Source organism: Suillus fuscotomentosus, assembly GCF_016647785.1.
Source record: "Suillus fuscotomentosus strain FC203 chromosome Unknown F5891scaffold_1, whole genome shotgun sequence".
Lineage (NCBI taxonomy): Eukaryota > Fungi > Basidiomycota > Agaricomycetes > Boletales > Suillaceae > Suillus > Suillus fuscotomentosus.
Window position 1 is genome coordinate 1,106,138 of NW_024539513.1, and position 17,977 is coordinate 1,124,114.

General features: G+C 46.6%; 4 protein-coding genes across 4 annotated transcripts; 2 read left to right on the forward strand and 2 right to left on the reverse strand.

Annotated features, from left to right (window-relative positions):
• Nucleotides 1-82: 82 nt before the first annotated feature.
• On the reverse strand, nt 83-2,012 carry F5891DRAFT_930568 (P-loop containing nucleoside triphosphate hydrolase protein; the record flags this gene model as incomplete). Its single annotated transcript, XM_041373945.1, has 9 exons — nt 83-114; nt 167-294; nt 349-471; nt 525-572; nt 623-665; nt 716-1,222; nt 1,273-1,484; nt 1,539-1,849; nt 1,905-2,012. Coding segments are annotated over 9 exons (1,512 nt in total), but the record flags the coding sequence as incomplete, so codon positions are not given.
• Nucleotides 2,013-2,166: 154 nt separating this feature from the next.
• Nucleotides 2,167-2,319, forward strand: F5891DRAFT_938238 (uncharacterized protein; the record flags this gene model as incomplete). Its single annotated transcript, XM_041374156.1, has 1 exon — nt 2,167-2,319. A coding segment is annotated over one exon (153 nt), but the record flags the coding sequence as incomplete, so codon positions are not given.
• A 322-nt stretch (nt 2,320-2,641) lies between these two features.
• F5891DRAFT_993312 (HAD-like domain-containing protein) lies at nt 2,642-4,147 on the forward strand. Its single transcript, XM_041378239.1, has 9 exons — nt 2,642-2,727; nt 2,802-2,821; nt 2,876-3,044; nt 3,094-3,174; nt 3,235-3,283; nt 3,338-3,490; nt 3,537-3,690; nt 3,746-3,975; nt 4,026-4,147. The coding sequence occupies exons 1-8, from the start codon at nt 2,692-2,694 to the stop codon at nt 3,816-3,818; spliced, it is 735 nt and encodes a 244-aa protein (XP_041234058.1). The 5' UTR covers nt 2,642-2,691; the 3' UTR covers nt 3,819-3,975; nt 4,026-4,147.
• A 5,022-nt stretch (nt 4,148-9,169) lies between these two features.
• On the reverse strand, nt 9,170-16,311 carry F5891DRAFT_993333 (uncharacterized protein). Its single transcript, XM_041378240.1, has 40 exons — nt 16,060-16,311; nt 15,570-16,002; nt 15,258-15,521; nt 15,030-15,206; nt 14,875-14,979; nt 14,778-14,824; nt 14,611-14,725; nt 14,168-14,561; nt 14,048-14,111; nt 13,901-13,997; nt 13,823-13,853; nt 13,640-13,775; nt 13,546-13,591; nt 13,467-13,494; nt 13,391-13,417; nt 13,271-13,333; nt 12,923-13,222; nt 12,763-12,872; nt 12,665-12,713; nt 12,527-12,614; nt 12,458-12,470; nt 12,350-12,409; nt 12,207-12,299; nt 11,899-12,157; nt 11,678-11,846; nt 11,486-11,629; nt 11,376-11,437; nt 11,088-11,327; nt 10,936-11,038; nt 10,764-10,885; nt 10,650-10,709; nt 10,593-10,599; nt 10,416-10,545; nt 10,304-10,367; nt 10,225-10,247; nt 10,049-10,174; nt 9,731-9,992; nt 9,571-9,680; nt 9,492-9,515; nt 9,170-9,442 (listed from the first exon to the last, which is right to left on the reverse strand). The coding sequence occupies exons 1-40, from the start codon at nt 16,167-16,169 to the stop codon at nt 9,305-9,307; spliced, it is 4,893 nt and encodes a 1,630-aa protein (XP_041234059.1). The 5' UTR covers nt 16,170-16,311; the 3' UTR covers nt 9,170-9,304.
• Between the last annotated feature and the right edge of the window lie 1,666 nt (nt 16,312-17,977).

The following is a 17,977-nucleotide window of genomic DNA, read 5'->3' on the forward strand; positions in this document are numbered from 1 at the left end:
CGCGAAACAAAATGTACTATGATTCTGTTCGTAATATCTGAATCAGCTCTGAGAATGACCCTCATTTGGCAGAACAAGGATATCAATCCTCAAGGAAGAAGTAGTTACCCGCGACTGCCAAAACGATATTAAAGACTTTGAATGACTCAAAAGACCAAATACATACCCTTCTGCTCCTTGTCCTTTACACTGTTAAGCTTGTTGACTCTTGGTCTGAAGTTCGTGGGATCACGTCTGAATGTAACCTCAAGCGATGCCAAGAAGTGGTTCATTCCAGTGAGGAGGGACTGTGGTCTGCAAAGTGAATTAACTAATGTGTGTGAGCATAGTGTAACCTAAATCTCTTACGGCGTAGAAGTTGCTCGAAGGGAGGGCTCCCCCTCAAAGACGATGACGCGGTCAGCCAGATAGGTTGCCATGATGAAGTCGTGTTCGATGACAAAAGCAGTCTTCTTGGCATGAAGGATAAAGCTGATGAAAATATCGATTAAATCGAAATGTAGACGACTAGATCGGTTGCTTACCGCTTGATGACCTTGCTTGCGATGATACGTTGCTCGGAGTCGAGGAAACTTTAATTCTGTATTAGCATATTCATATAGGGAGAACGAGATTGGCGCACCTGCTTGGTTCGTCAAGTAAATACACGGAGACATTGGGTTTGCCTTCACTCAGATGTCAGCCAATACGAAACGAAATCAAAGAAAGTACTCACCCAGTGCAAGGACAATAGCCACACGTTGCAGCTCACCTCCAGAGAGCGTCTTCACATCCTGATCCATAATATTATCCAACGTCATTGGTTTGACCACGTCCGTTTGGAATTGTGGGTGCATGAAGGCTGCTTTAATTTGCTTCAGCAGAAGCATGCGGACAGTTCCTGGGAACTTTGGTGATATCGTCTGCGGCTTCAAGGACACTGCTAACTCCATTTTGTCTGCCTCGTCGTCCGGCGTCGTCACGCCAGCAAGCAGACGGACGAAGGTTGTCTTGCCTGTCCCGTTTTCGCCAAGCATGACAATAATTTCCGAATCAGTGAAGCTACCGGACTCAACAGTGAGCTTGAAGTTGCCCATCGTCTTCGTCATAGAGGGATAAGAATAATGACGGGTCTTGTCAATGATGAGCTCCTCAGCAGTCTCCATCATCTTGAAGCTCAGTGACTCCTCGCGGAAACGCAAATTCTCGGTGGGAATGAACCCATCCAGGAAGATGTTGATACCTTGTGAAAGAGTGAGCCATTTCACAGCGATTTAGTGGGTAAGCTTTCACCTTCACGGACAGAATAAGGCATAGTCACAACACCATACATCGATGGCTTTCCGTAAAGACAACAGATAAAATCTGAAAGATAATCCAGTACTGACAGATCGTGCTCGACAGCGATGACATAGCAGTCTGGGGTGAGTAGGGACCGGATGACCTCAGCAGCCTTCAACCGTTGTTTTATATCGAGATAACTCGAAGGCTCGTCGAACATATATCTACACAAGACCGAGTTTAAAGCATGGTTTATGACTGAATTGGAACATACGCACACATCAGCCTTCTGGATACATGACATGGCGATCGCGAATCTCTGCAGTTCTCCACCAGAGAGTGCCGAAACTTCACGATCAAGAACGTTGTTCAGCTCTAGCTCATCGCACATTGTTTGCTTGTTGTCAAGTTCGAGTTTCGAGTCCAACATTTGTGAGACGGTCAGGTTGCCTTTAATCGCCCGAGGAATGTGGTCAACATATTGTGGCTTGATAAGTGCTTTCAAATTGTCCTCCAGGACCTTGGTGAAATAGTTTTGCAGCTCGGACCCACGGAAGTAACGCAATATTTCTTGCCAGTCGGGAGGATCCTGCCAGGTAAAAATCAATGCTGTCCTTGAACAGTCCCACTGACATACCACTCACATCATAGCGGCCAAGATTCGGCTTCTGTTTTCCAGCAAGAATCTTTAGTGCTGTGCTTTTACCAATTCCATTGGTTCCGACGAGTCCGAGAACCTGGCCAGGTCTTGGGGTGGGTAGTCGATGGAGCTTGAAGGCGTTGGCAGTATAACGATGCGTCACTTGAGATTCCAAGTTAGTAGGTAAGTTAATGATGGCGATAGCTTCAAATGGGCATCTAAGAATTTCCTCAATCATTTGGTCGACCTTCGCAAAATGATCCACTCACTTCTTTACGCAGATACCACAACCGATACATAAAAACTCTGAGATGAACGCTATCTTATCGGTCGATTTCACTTCTATGCAAAGTTTGCCTGGAAGGTCAATTAGCATGAGCACTCCGCCAGTGCTTCGGGTGGAGGCGCACCCATTTTGACCACAGGACATGACTGCTCGTAAACTGATGAGTGACTGATCTGACGTGACTGCTCGAGAGGGAGTGGTGCATCACCTTCTTGCATTCCTGGGCACATCGCTTTGGCTTGCAGCGATTTGCGTCTACGATGGCGATACGGGTGATTTTATCAGCCATCGTTGCAGGCTAGAGACGGCGGTTGGCTCTTGGATCTGATTCTTTGCTTGCAGTGATGACGGATCGGCAGTAGTATGTAGGTGATACAACGAAGTTGATTGGCTACGACGACCATGTTTATTTACATAAATGATTTATAAAAACTTTTTGCTGGTTATCTAATTATCTTATCTTAAGTTCGTGTCTAGTATCTACCATACTCGTCCCAGCTCTACCATGACATTGCCTGAGCAGATCGTTACTGTCGATGCTGTACGTGTCTATTTCATCAACGGAAGAGTTGGGCAATGACAATGACTACTGCGGATTTAAACCCTCGTACTTAGATCCTTTTCGATCTGGATGGGTAGTTGTCACTATTAGTCTTCTTAATCTGCCATGTCTGATCGCTGTACGCCAGGACCCTCATAGATTCCACTCCTGGCGTCATTTCAGCCTGGAAGACATTCGCAGAGGAATACAAACTTGGATCGCATCTTCCTATCGTACAGAAAACTCATGGACGGAGACTTGCTGATACCCTGAGAGACGAGACTATATGCAATATCCAGGACACAAAACTTTTGGATGTGGGCGCGACCTCGTTCGATGCTTGTAGTGACCCCGCTAATTCTGCAGAGCGAAATTTTGCGCTTCGAGGACTTGGTGATTCAGGGTAGCCCAGTGGCTCTTGAAGGAGCTATCGAGTTCTTGGCTCAGGTAAAACTTTCGAAGTCACATACATATTGCATAATCGGCTGACTATTACATCGCTCGAAGCTGAACTCACACCATGACATGCGCACTAGGTGGACAATTGTCACATCAGGTAGCGTGGCGATCTTGTCTTGTTAATGGTGCACCGGAGCTCCCTGAACCATAGCTTCGAGGTACTATGCAACTCAGTGCATACCAAAGTGCGAAATTCCGGTGCCTGCGTCAGGGTTTGTGACGGCAGATGATGTTAGCGAAGGAAAGCCAAAGCCCGCACCGTATCTTGAAGGAGCAAAGAAGCTTGGGATTGATGTGACTAAGTGTGAGTCAGACGATACCTGTTTCTTTGTGGCGCCTTATTTGCCCAGGTCTTGTTATTGAGGATGCACCGTCCGGGGTGCAAGCAGGAAATAGTGCCGGTGCAAAGACGCTCGCAGTTTGTACCTCCCACAAACGTGAGGACTTTGAGAACTGTTCGGAGGAAATCAAGCGCCCCACGTATATCATTGATGATCTGACTAGGTGAGTCGCGATGCACTCAGAAGCATTCACCACACTCAAAAAAAACTATTCGTAGAGTGCGCGTGAATTGGGAGAACAGCAAGATTCGGCTTACGATCGATACCCGTAGAGGACCTGATTCAGATTAACAATGTTATAGTCAGAAATCCACAACTCCCACGCAGTGGTAGTTTCAGGATTCCTTAGGCTCTAAGGCATGATAAAATTCAAAACAGGAGGGTACTCACCAATGTCAGAAGCTGCCTCATCGTAACGAACAAGCGGTTGGCTTTCACAGAGTCGACTCTGGTAAAAGAAATTAAGCTGCCACCGCTTCAAGTTGCAAAGGCACTTACAGCTTACAGGCTCTTCTTCTGCTGATACTTCATAACTAATCCAGGTACTCACTAGCCTCGGGTGCACAACCTCACAGGGAACCGGTAATTGACAGATATCGAATTAGCTTGAGTATGGCTGCAAAATTGATATTTGAGCTATGAGCTCGTCTCAGAGAGTATATGAAGCAAGATCAAAGCCACTAGTATGGGGCTCGACCTTCTTTGTTTGGTCTTGTTGATATTGCGTCGCCGCGCTCGAATGATTGATGTTGTAGCCTTTTGGACCCCTACCTTGAACTTCGAGTTATAAGCAGCAGCTGGGAATATCCATCGCGTTCTTTATCCGTGCCAGTCTACTAAGTGCAGCCAGGCTTGCTGCCCTCCTTGTGTCATATTTGCACTCATCTCTATACCTCCTCGGCTCAGCTTTGTATGGTATTGAACCCTAACGTTTATCCACCTTTAGAAACCTGTTCTTCTTGTCCATCCCCGTCTTACAGGCGCGTGGGCTATGGCATTTTCTGTTGCCGTGCGTTATCTCCAGTCCCCGATCCAATTTGTCTGTCGTTCCGGGATCACGCTCACCAGCGGAAGAGCTTGTCACCCTATTGCTTTTGTTCTCATACGCGCGCGGGAAGTCAGTTTTCTCTTGCCCGATACAACTCAACTCTTCCATTGTTTTCCTTTCACCTCCTTTTTGTGTGCCTGCCTCTATAGGTTGTTTTGGGATTTAGCCTTTTTTGACATTTCTCTGCAGACATGCGTCTTGCGGGGATGCCCCTCCTTCTGGCATTCCCCATCCATTCCGTAGTCTTGGGTGGTCCCAAGACTCCTCGCGCGAGCTTGACGATGCGGAGGACCTGTTATTTGATCCTAGTATCACTGTCGACATGGAAACATTTGCTTGATCTCAATGGTGCTGTGCGAGTTCTGGACGTCACCCATGATAAGTTGTCCCACTTTTGAATCTCCTTCAAAACACCGACTGAATACTATGACGAAACCTCTAACAAAAAGCAAATTCTCTCGCTCTTTCTATATAAGTGTTAATCACATTACACACTACTGCTAGTCGACACATGCACGCGCTCCTCGAAAGCAATTGAAGTCATGCCGGTTACCGCATGGGAGCCGGCCACGAGCTTAGCCTTATATTCTCGAACGCCAAGAATCAAACGTGGTCCTAGTACAAACATCCGCACAAGTTGGAAGATGTCAAGCAAACCAAAGTAGATTTGAGTTCCCAGGGCAGTCGTATCCTGTAGAAATGATGAATGGTGGTCGCATGCGTGGCAAATCAGCATACCACTGGCATCGTCGAAAAAAAATAAGCGAGATCGAAGCACGAAACGATAACAACGCTAGCGTATGCGGAACCTCATCAGCGGACTAAGCGACCCACAATGACTTATGAGCTCACCTTGTGAAGTAAACCATGTGAGTTTTCATCAACACGGTGAAGGTGTCCTTGATAAGTCCTCTCGCCGAATGTTGTCGCAGTTCATAGAAGTGTTTTACAGCGACCCACACTGCAAAAATCAATGCGAGCACCTCCCATACAGCGGTGAATATCCAAGTCATGGAATGCAGGAATAAATCATCAAAGCCAACTGTGCATTGAGAGGTGCCGGAAAGAATCAACTCCTCTGGTATTCCTTCATGAGCCTGACACGCTTGAATATTCGAATCATGATTGAGCGTACCCCATGAATTCTTCCTCACTGATATCGCAACAACCACTCCGTCGAAAATGTTGACAGCAAAGAGGATGATGATGAGAAATATCAGCACCTTTCTAGATCGTTGATACATAGCGTGTAACCGAGCAATCAGGATGACTTGCATGATGTTTTAGTCAACTCGATATCATGGAGATATTGCGCAGCTGCGTAGCTCACCACCCAATACTGCATATACAACGACACCTATCCAATTTTCTGCGAAGTTCAGAATAAAGCCTGAGAAATCCAGTAATGTTAGTGGTCAGCCTCAGAGGCTCGCATACTCAAAACCAGCTCACAGCTGTGGCAGTCATTAATTAGACCAACAATATGGCCGAGAATCCCACTCACCCCTACATGGGAGTGCAGTTCATTAGACGGCCATAAACATTGGTGTGGAATACTCACTGCATCTGTCATTGAAATCGTTGGGACCCAAACTGCATATCGCCAGTCAAAAAAAAAACGCAGTGTATATGAGGAAACACAAGTACTCAGTATATTTATGCTGATTGTGAGGCATGATTAGCACGGTGCCAATAACTCAGCATTTCAGACATACACGGCATATGATATTCCAAGATAGCGCACCTAGAATATTTTCCACGTCAATACAACTTGCCGACCGAACTTATGACACAGGCTACATACACTGAGATACAAGACGGTGCAAAGGGACCAGGGTTGCCTCTGGCACGAACCAATTCTATTTCGAGCTGTTTTTCTACTAGTGCGGGAATTTGCTCACCCAGACCAGTTCAACCTATGGAGCCAGTAGGTTAGTTTTTTATTCTTGCTCCGGTCATGACATGAACGTACCTCTTGTCCGAACGTTAGGACTAGAAACACCATAAGTACATGAGCATTTTTTTTTACTAGCTTGCTCACCCCAATCATACGTCACCCCAGCGGAACCGGCAACTGCGAAACCATAGTTTATGTTGGATCAGGAAATCACCCGAGTGGTCATCCACGAACCTACAAAATAGCTGGAAATACGATACGAATAAATGGACGGCCACCAACTGGGATCATATGAGACTAGGGTCATAGTATTTTTGAGAATGGATATGAGTGAACTTGCGAACTTGGTAGACGCTCGACGATGGCGTTTATGTACTACCATCCGATTGTACGGCCCAAACCAACAGGGACTATCTTCCTTCGTCCATAAAGGGCTGTGGCAGTGAAGGAAGACTAAGCCAAAACGAGCATAAAGGGATGATATTCGCTGTCGTTATGACCGATTAATACAACGTGAAACACACCAGATACACCTCTGGAAGATGCTGAACACTGGTCCGTTGCACGTGATCAAATCAGACCTTTGAAATATCGCCTGGGTCCGTGAAGCGACAGTTATAATAATCATCATAGCAGTTGGCATTGGTTTGCCTTAATCGGAATCTCATGAGTGGCTGAGGGTGGAGAAACTTAGTTTCCCATGACCAGATAGAGAGAACGTGGAAGACAACCATGTGTACCTTCTTGATTAAAGACCAGCGCATCAAAGAGTCTGACGGATCGCCGCCACAATCAAACTTTATAGATGTGCCCACTGTTGGTAGTGCACTAGCATGATGGTGGACAACAGATTTGTACCCTCACAACCTCCATGTTGATTCACGTTTTTCACGTGGATGCTCCGTTCTTTCGCTTCTCGAGCGGTCTATCGCACATCAATTAAACATCACATTGAGATTGTTGGTAGTGAGACACTGACTTTCTTCCTCGAATAACCTGTGCGATGAAGTGTTTGCTAGATTGTGGACAATGCCAAGTTTTTCTGTCGAGCATCGCCAATCTCATCATGGAGCTGACATCTAGATACACATCACTGTCACATGTATCCTGTTAGCTTGGAATGATCAGACAGAAAAAAACGTAAGTGTTGTTCACCTGCAGTGCTCTGATGCGCAGCCTGAGGGCCAAGTTGATGCGGCATGAGCTGGGCCCTGCCAATGGACCCTGGTGTCACATGGTATGAATGAGGCTTGGCGTAGCATCATGATGAACAATGGTTGACCTATGACACAACTTGAACATACCACGGGTGATGCGGAATAGTGCCATGCACTGGATTATGGATTAGAAGCTTATACGGTCAATATACGGTAGTACTAAGTTGGAGCCCGACATGTCACGTGACGTGGAGGTGATACTGCATTTCTCTGCCGTCGTACAACTGTATGCCCGGTCATCACAACTTGATACCGCAAAGGTGCGGCATCAGCGTTTTCGTGATACGCCGCCGGTGTCATTTCGGTTGTGATGCCTTTGAGAGCGTTCACCATATTTTTGCTCGCTGCCTGGCCCGGCATGTAGCTGTGTGATAAGACCTCCTCGCTGCTTGAGGGCAAGGCTGCCGATCGTGCACAAGAGATCTTGAAACGAGCAGCTCAACGCCTGTTTTCTGACGACGCGGGGCTTTGGCCACAATATCGGGCGCGTTTTTACATGGGTGTGCTACCCCCACTTGTGGGCAGCATGACTGAGACAGAGGTGGGTGTGTTACCCCCATCGATATGGGCAACTTTGCGTCTGGTAATGCGGATGTCTTACCACGATTGGCGTAGGCATGGCACGTGCATAGTATTCGGCTTGCAGGACGTCACAGTATTTGGGGAGAGTACAAACGACGTATAAGGTCTCTGAATGCCGTTCCTTCTGATATAGTCGCATATAAGTCTTTGGACACTTATGCGTACCTCTTACCAGCGAGTTTGCGAGCTTTGCTTTGATTTCGGATGTTTGATTGGATTCGGGACGTTTTTGTTTCATTGGTAGTTGAGCGCTGAGCGCTGAGCCATTGAGGAACCTAGTTACCTCTCGGAGCGTATGTGAGCGTAGATGGCCAAATATAAAATTCAAAATAATAGCCATCAAGGTAACTAGGTACCTGTGCTTATGTGAGCCGTTGCAACGTTGAACGTTGAACATCCATTAATTAATAGTAGACCTGTTCGCAGTATGCGGACCCCTGGACATGCATATGAGGCATAATACTTATACTACACATATTTAAATTGACACAGTATAACATAACGTCGTTTAGCCGCACTGCGCAGTCCCCGACATATTTGTACAGAATTTGAATGTGAAATATGTACTTGATCGGCTCCTGGAACGTTTGGCAACGAGTCGTTCTCCGACACAACAGCGACGGGAGCATTTGCGGATACCAGTATCTGGCGACAGAGGTGAGGAAGGTGCTATGTGCCCCTTCAAGTTACGTCTCGGGAACAGGACAGCTTCTGCAGGAGTTTGTGCATAACGGCAATTAAACAAGACATCCATTGCAATATAATGCTATGTAGATAACCTTGGAATTTGAGCTCAAGCCTGCAGCCTTCCATGGCAAGGTCATGTATGAGTGTGATTAGACGGATTACTGGTAGAGTCGAGAAAGTCTGACTCATAGTATATCATCGACTACCGGAAAGCGTTTTCCATGCATCAAATGACAGACGGCATGATATTTATTTTGTACACAATTGATTCAGAACCTTCTGCTACTAATAGTGGTGTCGGGGGTTTTGGTGATTTCCACTTTAGCAAGTATAAACGATCGACCGACTACGGTCTCTCTACTTCTTCCAATGGCTTGCCGTGAGCCGCCGCGTATAATGCTTCTTTGTCCCCAGACTCGTCCACGAGAGCACGCAACATACCGTGTTCATTTCGCAATAGCTCCCATGGGCTGCCAAATTCGACCTGTACAACTTGGTTGGTACGGAAACACAATACAAGATCAGATACTCACAAGTTTACCGGCATCGAGTACCATCTATTAAACAAATCATGAGTCATCAGCACACAATAACCCAATATCGAACACGCACAATTTTGTCAGCATCAATGATCGTCTGCAGCCGATGTGCAACGATAATCTGAGTCACGTTATTCAGCTCATTGCGAAGAGAAGATTGGATGGCAGAATCAGTCTTATAATCTGCAAAGGATTATAGCGTGGTAAAAATTCACAACGCGTGAGGTACACACCAATAGCGGAGGTTGCCTCATCTAGTATAAGCAATTTGCTTCCGCGGACCATGGCTCTAGCTAGAGCTAGGATTTGGCGTTGACCAACTGATAGATTCGTTCCTCCGCTTGCGATCACACTGTCTAATGTTAACCTCCCCTCCTCGAACTCGTCTTGGACGGAAAAGAGTCCGGCAGCGCGTAAAGCATCGTAAAGCACCGCATCATCGTGCTGATCGAAGAGATCCAAATTCTGGCGGAGCGTTCCACTCAGGAGCTCGGGCTGTACGGGATGAAACATGTCAGTGATGTGAACGAGCGACGGCACAAGGAACGTACTATTTGAGGTATGATGGTCACGTTCGACCGCAGGGCATTCAAATTGATCCCACTTGTCGGAATTCCGTCATAATAAACATCGCCTTCTGTGAAAATGCAGCGAAGGAGCGAAAGGGTCAAGGAACTCTTCGGGACAGTCAATATCAGTCAACGTAGATAACGCAAACAAACATCACCTTTCCGCTTCCGGTTCGCCCCACTAAATTCGGATTAACTATTGAATTGGAAGTGGAGGCAAGCAAGCTCGTGACGTACCTATACCAACGCGTTCACCTGATTTGATGTGGAAAGACAGGTCCTGCAAAACTTTAGGTCCGTCCTGCAAGCGATGGTTAGGTAGAACGCGAAGACATGATCTGACACTCACCGATGAGTAGCGGGCCGACAGATTTTCTACGCGGAGATCGCCGCTTGCAGGCCAGTACGCAGGTGGCTGGCCGCCTTCGGTAGGCTTAGGCTCCTGTTCAATCTTGATGTAACTATCAATCCGTTCCAGACTACTTCACGTAAGTCGCAGTCGGAGACATTGTGTGTCCGTACTCACCTGTTGCCTACAAAAATCAGTTAGACACAGAAGGAGTCATGCGAGAAAGTAGCTCACCGTTAACTTCCACTTCGTTGAGGATACGAATCCACCAAAGAATCATAGAACTGAAACCGACTGTAAGGTGTGAGCGAAAATCCGCAATGGGCACACCTTGTAGATAAAATTTACCTGCCATGTTTAGAGAGAATCCGATGTTTGAGGCTTCATGGACTCCGCGACCGTACACTAGATAAGCGGCAAGAGCAGCCGAGAATCCACCGCCGATAACATCAATACGGATACAAACCCAACTGAGAACATCCGTTAGCGATCAGTCGCTCCGCAACTAACATAAACGAACCGATTTAAGTTATAGAACATGCGCGCTGATTTAGTGTAGCGGTCAATGCGATCAAGAGATTCATTTTTGAATGCCTCCTCTGCACCATACGCGCGGATCGAGGCTGTTTAATGAATGAGCTCGCATATCATAGAAGTCCGGCAATCGCTTACTAAGTCCTGCAATAGCAGCCCCGAAGTGACCAAGGACCGGTGCTTTCGCGTTGCTCATCTCTCGCTTGACTGATAGCTGAGCTTTCATGTAGATACGGCCGACCCATCCACCTAGCAAGCCGATAAAGAGACCAGGCAGCAAGAAGACAGGAGTCATGACCACAACGGCTCCAAGTTTCACGACCATAGTCAAAGAAAGTTCGACGACCCAACCAATTCCCTGCGCAAACGGACCATCAACTAGATAATTCATCAGTAATGTCGACTATCTAGAAGCAAGCGACTCACTGGCTCTTATGTCCTGTGTGCACCGGGTGATGACTCGAGATGTAGGTGTCGTGTCTAGCCATCTGTCCAATAATGAATGTATGCGTGACTGCAAAATTCAGGGAACAAACCTTAGCGTTGTTCCAAGTACAGATTGGACGAGTTTCTTGTGAATGGTTCGTGACGCCCGCATTGAACCCCGATAGTACAGGTAATACCCAACCGAATACATGAGACAGCCAGAGACCATAAGCAAGGCATATCCAGAGAGATAGCTTACAATAAAGGTGAGTAACTAATTCACGAACAACAAGTATTCTTACAATTTGACATCGACCTCTGAGGGTGGATGACGTTCATATTGAGATGCCCAGTACCCAAGGAACCAGGTTTGCACAGTGTTGACGAAGTCCGTCAACCCCATCAGAGCCAAGAACACGACCCAGAACGTTATAGGATAGTTCCCCCCCAAGCCGGTCAAGTAGAGCTTGACTGTAACGCGATATCAGCAAGGTACCAAGGATGTATGGAGGGAGGAACCAACAAGCTGGCCAGGAGACATGGCCCACTGCAATTTCCTCAGACATCACCAACTTGCCATCGGACTTGGCCTTCGGTTCTTCTGGAGTGTCTACAACCTGGGTATCTTTAGCGAGGACTTCCTGCTCTTTAGCCATTTCCGCTGCAAGCTTGCCGTCCTTTGCAATGGCCTCCGATATCGATCCATGGCTGACAATTCGTCCGTTGGAACCCGTAGACACGACGAAATGCGCTATAGAACTCGCCATAGCGACATTATGTGTCTGCACCACCTTAGAAAAGGGGTAGTCAAATTTAACCTACTGCACGTACCACAAGGATAATTGTTCGATCTTGGACGAGATCTCCCGCGAAACATTTATCTACAATCCACTTGGACGTATGGACATCCAGAGCGGCCAAAACCTGTTTGTGTCTACTCACTAATAGTTCAGAATAGAGATAGAATGACCAACATCATCAAGTAACAGTGTGTTCGCCGAAGAATAGATAGCTCTTGCAAGGGTAATTCGTGCCTATCATGTTTCAGCGGCCGCGTGCCCACTCACGAAGAATGTTATTACCTTCTGACCGCCACTTTGAATACGAAGTCAGACTTATTTCAAACGAAAGCTCGATTCCATTGAGCTCACCTTAGCGTAAGACCCTTTTCTCCAACTTCCGTTTGGTCACCCGCTTCGAACAAAGTCAGGTCACGCTCCAAAGCACACTGATACAAGACTGCACTCAAACATTTCAATAAATGTTCACAAGGGCAGCTGAATATTCACCTTTCTTGTATCGAATCTCGTCATAGGGTGCGCCAAAAAGAATGTTGGCCTGAGGGCTACTTTAGCATATGAATGATTGCTTTTGCAATATTATGTACCCGAATGGTTTCATTTTGGACCCATGACTCTTGCGCAGCATAGGCTACACCACCTTTGCGAGGAAGGTTGAACCAAGATGTTGGACCAGAGGGCGTAAAGTGCATTTCGCCTGACCAATAGCTAAGAAACATCTAAATAGAAGGTTCGACAATTACGCACCGAGCAAAGCCATAAGCATTGATGTCTTCCCAGAACCTGTCGGTCCGACAACAAGATTGATACAACCGTGTTGGAAGTACATCTCACCATCGATGCGAAGCCTGAACTTGCGCTTCGACGGTGTCAACGACCCACGGGAGTCAGTAGACCACGCAAAGACAGCGTCTCTAAAGCCGATGAGGTCAGATTCTCCTTCTGGCTGGACAAAGAGCTGGACTCTGTCATCGTCCTGTTGTGCATGGGCATCCAATAGTTCTGTATCGCTCAGGAAACTGTTGACACGATCCAGTGATACTTTGGCTGGAAAGCGTCATTTGTTAGTGATTTCGGAGCGAACAAAATAATTACCTTGAGTAAATCTTGGAATGGAGAAGAATACCATGTTCAACTGGTCTCTCAGGATGTCAAAAACTGTCAGAGGAGCAACATCAGTTATTCCAAACAAGTGAATAATATTGTGAAGCTTACTTGTCATCGATGAAAAAACCTTGGAAGCTGGAATACCTGTCAGGTCAACAAATCACAACGCAGCCTATACACTGACCAGTTAGGGTTTGTCCCATAATCAGAGTCTAAGAGAGAAGTTAACAAACTTGTTTTGCATGTAATCGAATGCAACGTACGAATGTCATGTAAGAAGCCATCATGGTAAACAGAGGTATCACGTAGCTATGCATGGGTCAGTTTTCGTTATCGGAGGTGACACAAAAGATGTACTTCAAGTTGTTGTTTACCAGTTCTAAGATCTTCGTCTTCCATGTCCAGACAAGTTCTACTTCTCTTTTATCGCTGATCCTCGAGTCCAATTTCTCTTCCCATCCGAAGAGCTTGATCATACGCAGAACATTCATGGCTAGCTACCCATAAGCACCAGTTCTACGCTTATTATGCTCGACTTACTTTCGGTCACGGTTTGCACCCGGGCATCCGTCTGGAATTTCGATAAGCATCGACTGACCAATGAACAAAAGGTCCAACCTTGTGCATTTTCTCTGCTTGTACCTTTTGAATCCTCTGGGCAACGTACCCAGGGAGAGGGAACAAGATGAACATAACAACCAAGCCGGCAAAGGCACTTGGTAAACGGCCATCAGTCAAGTTAGACAGCAGTTTGACAATGCCCACCTCCAGCCAAGAATTTCGTACAAGAACCAGATACACATGCCTACTTGAAGTGGCATGTACAACGCTGAACGAAACACACATCAGAAAGCACGCGTCCATCAGAGCTAAGGTGTGACTTGCCGACCATAATGAAATCTCGTCCATCGGTAAGATTGCTCAAGTCAGTTGTGACAAGATTATTAATCTTCCCAACAAGGTTGTCAGCACTCGAATGCTGTTTCGACGAATTGTCCATTTCTTCTTTGATATCCTGGGACTTTCGTTTGTCTTTTTTCGTGGAAGATGTTGATGCGGTCTCGGTACTGGCCTGCAGTGTCTCGTCGCCACTGCAATCTGTACTTTCGTCTGCGGCAGCAGTGCTAGATCCAGCTACAGATGCACTATCTGGCGTAGATGATGGCGTGGATTCCCCAGACTTCTTGCCGTCGGGGAGCTCAGCTTTCATTCGGATTCGGAGCGCATGCTCGAAGACCAGTTGTGTGATAATACCCTCCGTCTGCACGAGTACGCGTGTCTAGAAAGCTCATGAGTGTATTTACTAGTTATCGAACGATCGCACCCACCGCGATGAAAATATACCATTGCCATGCCAAGGCACCCGCAAGTGGTCCTAAGAACAGCCAGGATATCCAGACCCATGGACGGACTATAGCATGCTCGCCTTTTGTTTCCACATAACTAAGGAAATGGCATGAGGGATGTCAGGAGATGTGATAATCAAAGTACTTACAGCAAAAGTTGATTGATTCCAACAGGAGCGGCGAGTCTTGCCAGCACCTATCATAGGGAACTGTCAGACATGAATGCGGGTAAGAGAAATTGCATACCTGGAGAACGATCATAATGGACAAAACTATATACTCGACACAAAAAGTCTTCATGAGGCCGAAGAAGATATGTCGCCTCCGGCTCCCAAAGAAGGGGTCAAGATGCTGCAAAAATTATCAGTTCGCCCCCTATGACAGTAATGTCATATACTTACGGGAAAACTTTTCTTTTTGAGGTTCCTGGAATAGTCATGGTCGGCCAGCGGGGGGAGTTCTTCGTGCGACAGGTGGGGAACTCGATACGCCTTGAAGACGATGGGGTCCAGCCAGATATATAAAGCCATAGACAACCAAGAAGAAGTTTGCTCGGGGTGAGGACTGTCAGCAGGGTTCTTTAAAATGTGAGCATTGGTGATGAGAAATCTATTGATACTATGACGTACCGCAGGGTCGACTGGAACATATTGTCTCGGGCTCACGAGAGGGAATACTATGCTTGACAAAAAAAGAATAGTAACTTTCGCCCACAATAAACCCCCTTCTCCAATATCCTTGGGTTGTTTATGGAATGTAACAAGGGGCCACAGATCCCGGTACGTAAATACCGCAAAGACTGCAAAGAGAAGAGTAGCCAGGTGATTGGACACCAGCCTGCTCCATCGGGGTTTCGTTGTAACCGAAACGAGCCCGAGAATAGATGCATAAGCCTGGAAAGAATAAGTGAATATCGAGGTGGATAAGCACGAATCACCAACAGCAGTCATGCACATGGCGAATTGCAACCACTCAGCGGGGGAGAATGGAATGTAGCCATCAGAGGGACGGGGCCTGCGATGCTTTCCTTTGGACAGTTTGTTGGCCCCGGTTACGTGCTCTCCACGTCCATCCAATATGAAAGTAGCCAATGACAGTCCCAGAAACGTGAGACAACCGATAAATCTTGCAAACTTGTATGCAAAGATGACCCAACCACCATGTTGAGAGATAAATACTCGAGCCTCTGAGAAAAATCCATCGGCTGTAATAGGTTCATCGAAAAAAACGGTGGGCTCTTCCTCGGTCTTATGAGGCAGGAAATACGACCAAAGCTTTTTGACCGGGTTAGATAGCATTATTAGATGTAGCAAGAGAAGAAAGGCGGATGCAGCGGCAAAATAAGCTGGAATCATGAGTGTGCTGTACCACACTCTGAGAATTGAGGGACTGTTAGAAACTTCAGGCATGAGCTTGGAGCACAATACTCACGCGTTCAAGTTGCCATGGCTTATGAGTTCTCGCTCGAGAGACTGAAAAGCGTCAGACCTCAAGACTACCTGCCATGGTATAGGATCGGTATACCGACTCCAGAGCGACATTTCCTGAGAGACAGGTTGGTCTGATCAAGTTGCGCAGTAAAAGAGTGCGCGGTTCTGAAATCAACAGCTTTATAAGAGTAATAGGGTACGTAATTGCACGTAATTAGATATCGCATGAGTCCATATGGGTGTGTGAATTGAGTCTCTGTAACACCGATTATCATCCCGGACCTTTTTAAAAATATCTACTAGTTGTTTGTTGATATCTGCTTGCTAAAGTGGCTTTGTAACAATCAGTTCTGACTCTGCTTTTTTCTAGTCATCACTGGTTTGCAGTTTTGGTCCCTTGCGTTATGGCTACTAGTTCTTCATCGTCTCATTCTGTTGGCGATACTTTGTCTCGTCCTATCGCTCTGGTGGTTTCGGATCTAAACTTCCTGATGATGGAAGTGTCAACGTGCGTCTTACGCCAGTATTTTGGGTTCGTTTGCAATTTGTGAACCAGTTCCGTTGGGCTATCTTTTGCCAGTCACTCTTAGTCTTAGCTACATCATTGACCATTCTTCGACCTTCACTCAGGAATAATACGTCGAAATTGTGCGTGCTCATTTTTGTCTGTGTCGTGTTGGTGGGTCGCAAGGATGGATTTGTCGTGTGTGCACTGTGCATGTCTGTAATCATGATTATGCACCTAATCTCATCGTTTTCAAGCATTTGAGGGTTGCCAGGTGTGATTTGTCTCGTCTTATCTTACCTGTCCCTTTTGCAATTGATATCGCACTCAGCGGGCCGAGCATTCTCGTACTGATGACATTGAACGTTTGTAAAGGCGGACTCTCGATGCTAAACAGCTTTTTGTGAATTATCATCAACGCTCTCCTGATGCTGTTGTTCGTGAAGACCCAGAGTTCGTGACCATTCGAACGTCTGAAGAGCTGGAAATTATCAAGGAATGACAACACAACATGAGTCCGGATGTTTAGCGCAGAGCCTCGAGCGCTCGAGCATTGTGCCTATAGTGTGCGCCAGCGAACTCAAGCATGTGGATCTACGGAAGTTTCCTTTGCACTTGCTGCGCGGTGATTGCTTGCCAGAGCATACATTGCCTTCTAGCTACGATTGATGATCCTGAATTGCTATTCTATATCCAGGACATGATGCGCAAAACAGAATACGACAGCATGCAATCTCCAAAATCTTCAAGTTCGAGGAAAAGACAGATGAGCCATTGGTCCTGCGCCATTCTCCAATCCACACTGCATTGGTGATGAACTATGTCACCGCGCGATCCCTCGTCTCCTCGTACCCTGCCAGCAAGGTGCCCGTCGTTCTCCCTTTTTTCCCACACTCCACCAGCGATAGCGCAAATCTTCTGCGAGTATTCTCGCCATGACTGCAACTAATAATGCCCTGACTTCTCCTTGAAGCAGAGGCCGGGGCGTCCTGCTTCGGCAGTCCCCACTAGAGGTCGGTATTGCCGACATAGACCTTGCTCGGCGGTTTTTTTCTGCGAACAAGTTGACATTTTTTGTATCTACTATGTCCGTGACAGCGAGTGTGGAAGGTGCACCGCAAACTTGAATAGATGGTGAAACTCGGGACTGGCCTATTCCTGAAGAATTCATTGGTGAACTCGACGAGTTGCCATGAAGTACAAGATTCAATACTGGGCAGACCCTCCTTCTCTCTAACACGATGGCTATCAGCTGTCGAAACATATTCTATGTCTCCTACATAATACACTATGACTGAGGCCGCTACTACCCTAAAAGCCCTATCGTTACCTCATTAACGTATGCACTGCACCCTCGTCACTAGTATTTACGTGTGCATGAAACTGTCAGTATATATGTGTGACCTAAGTTCAG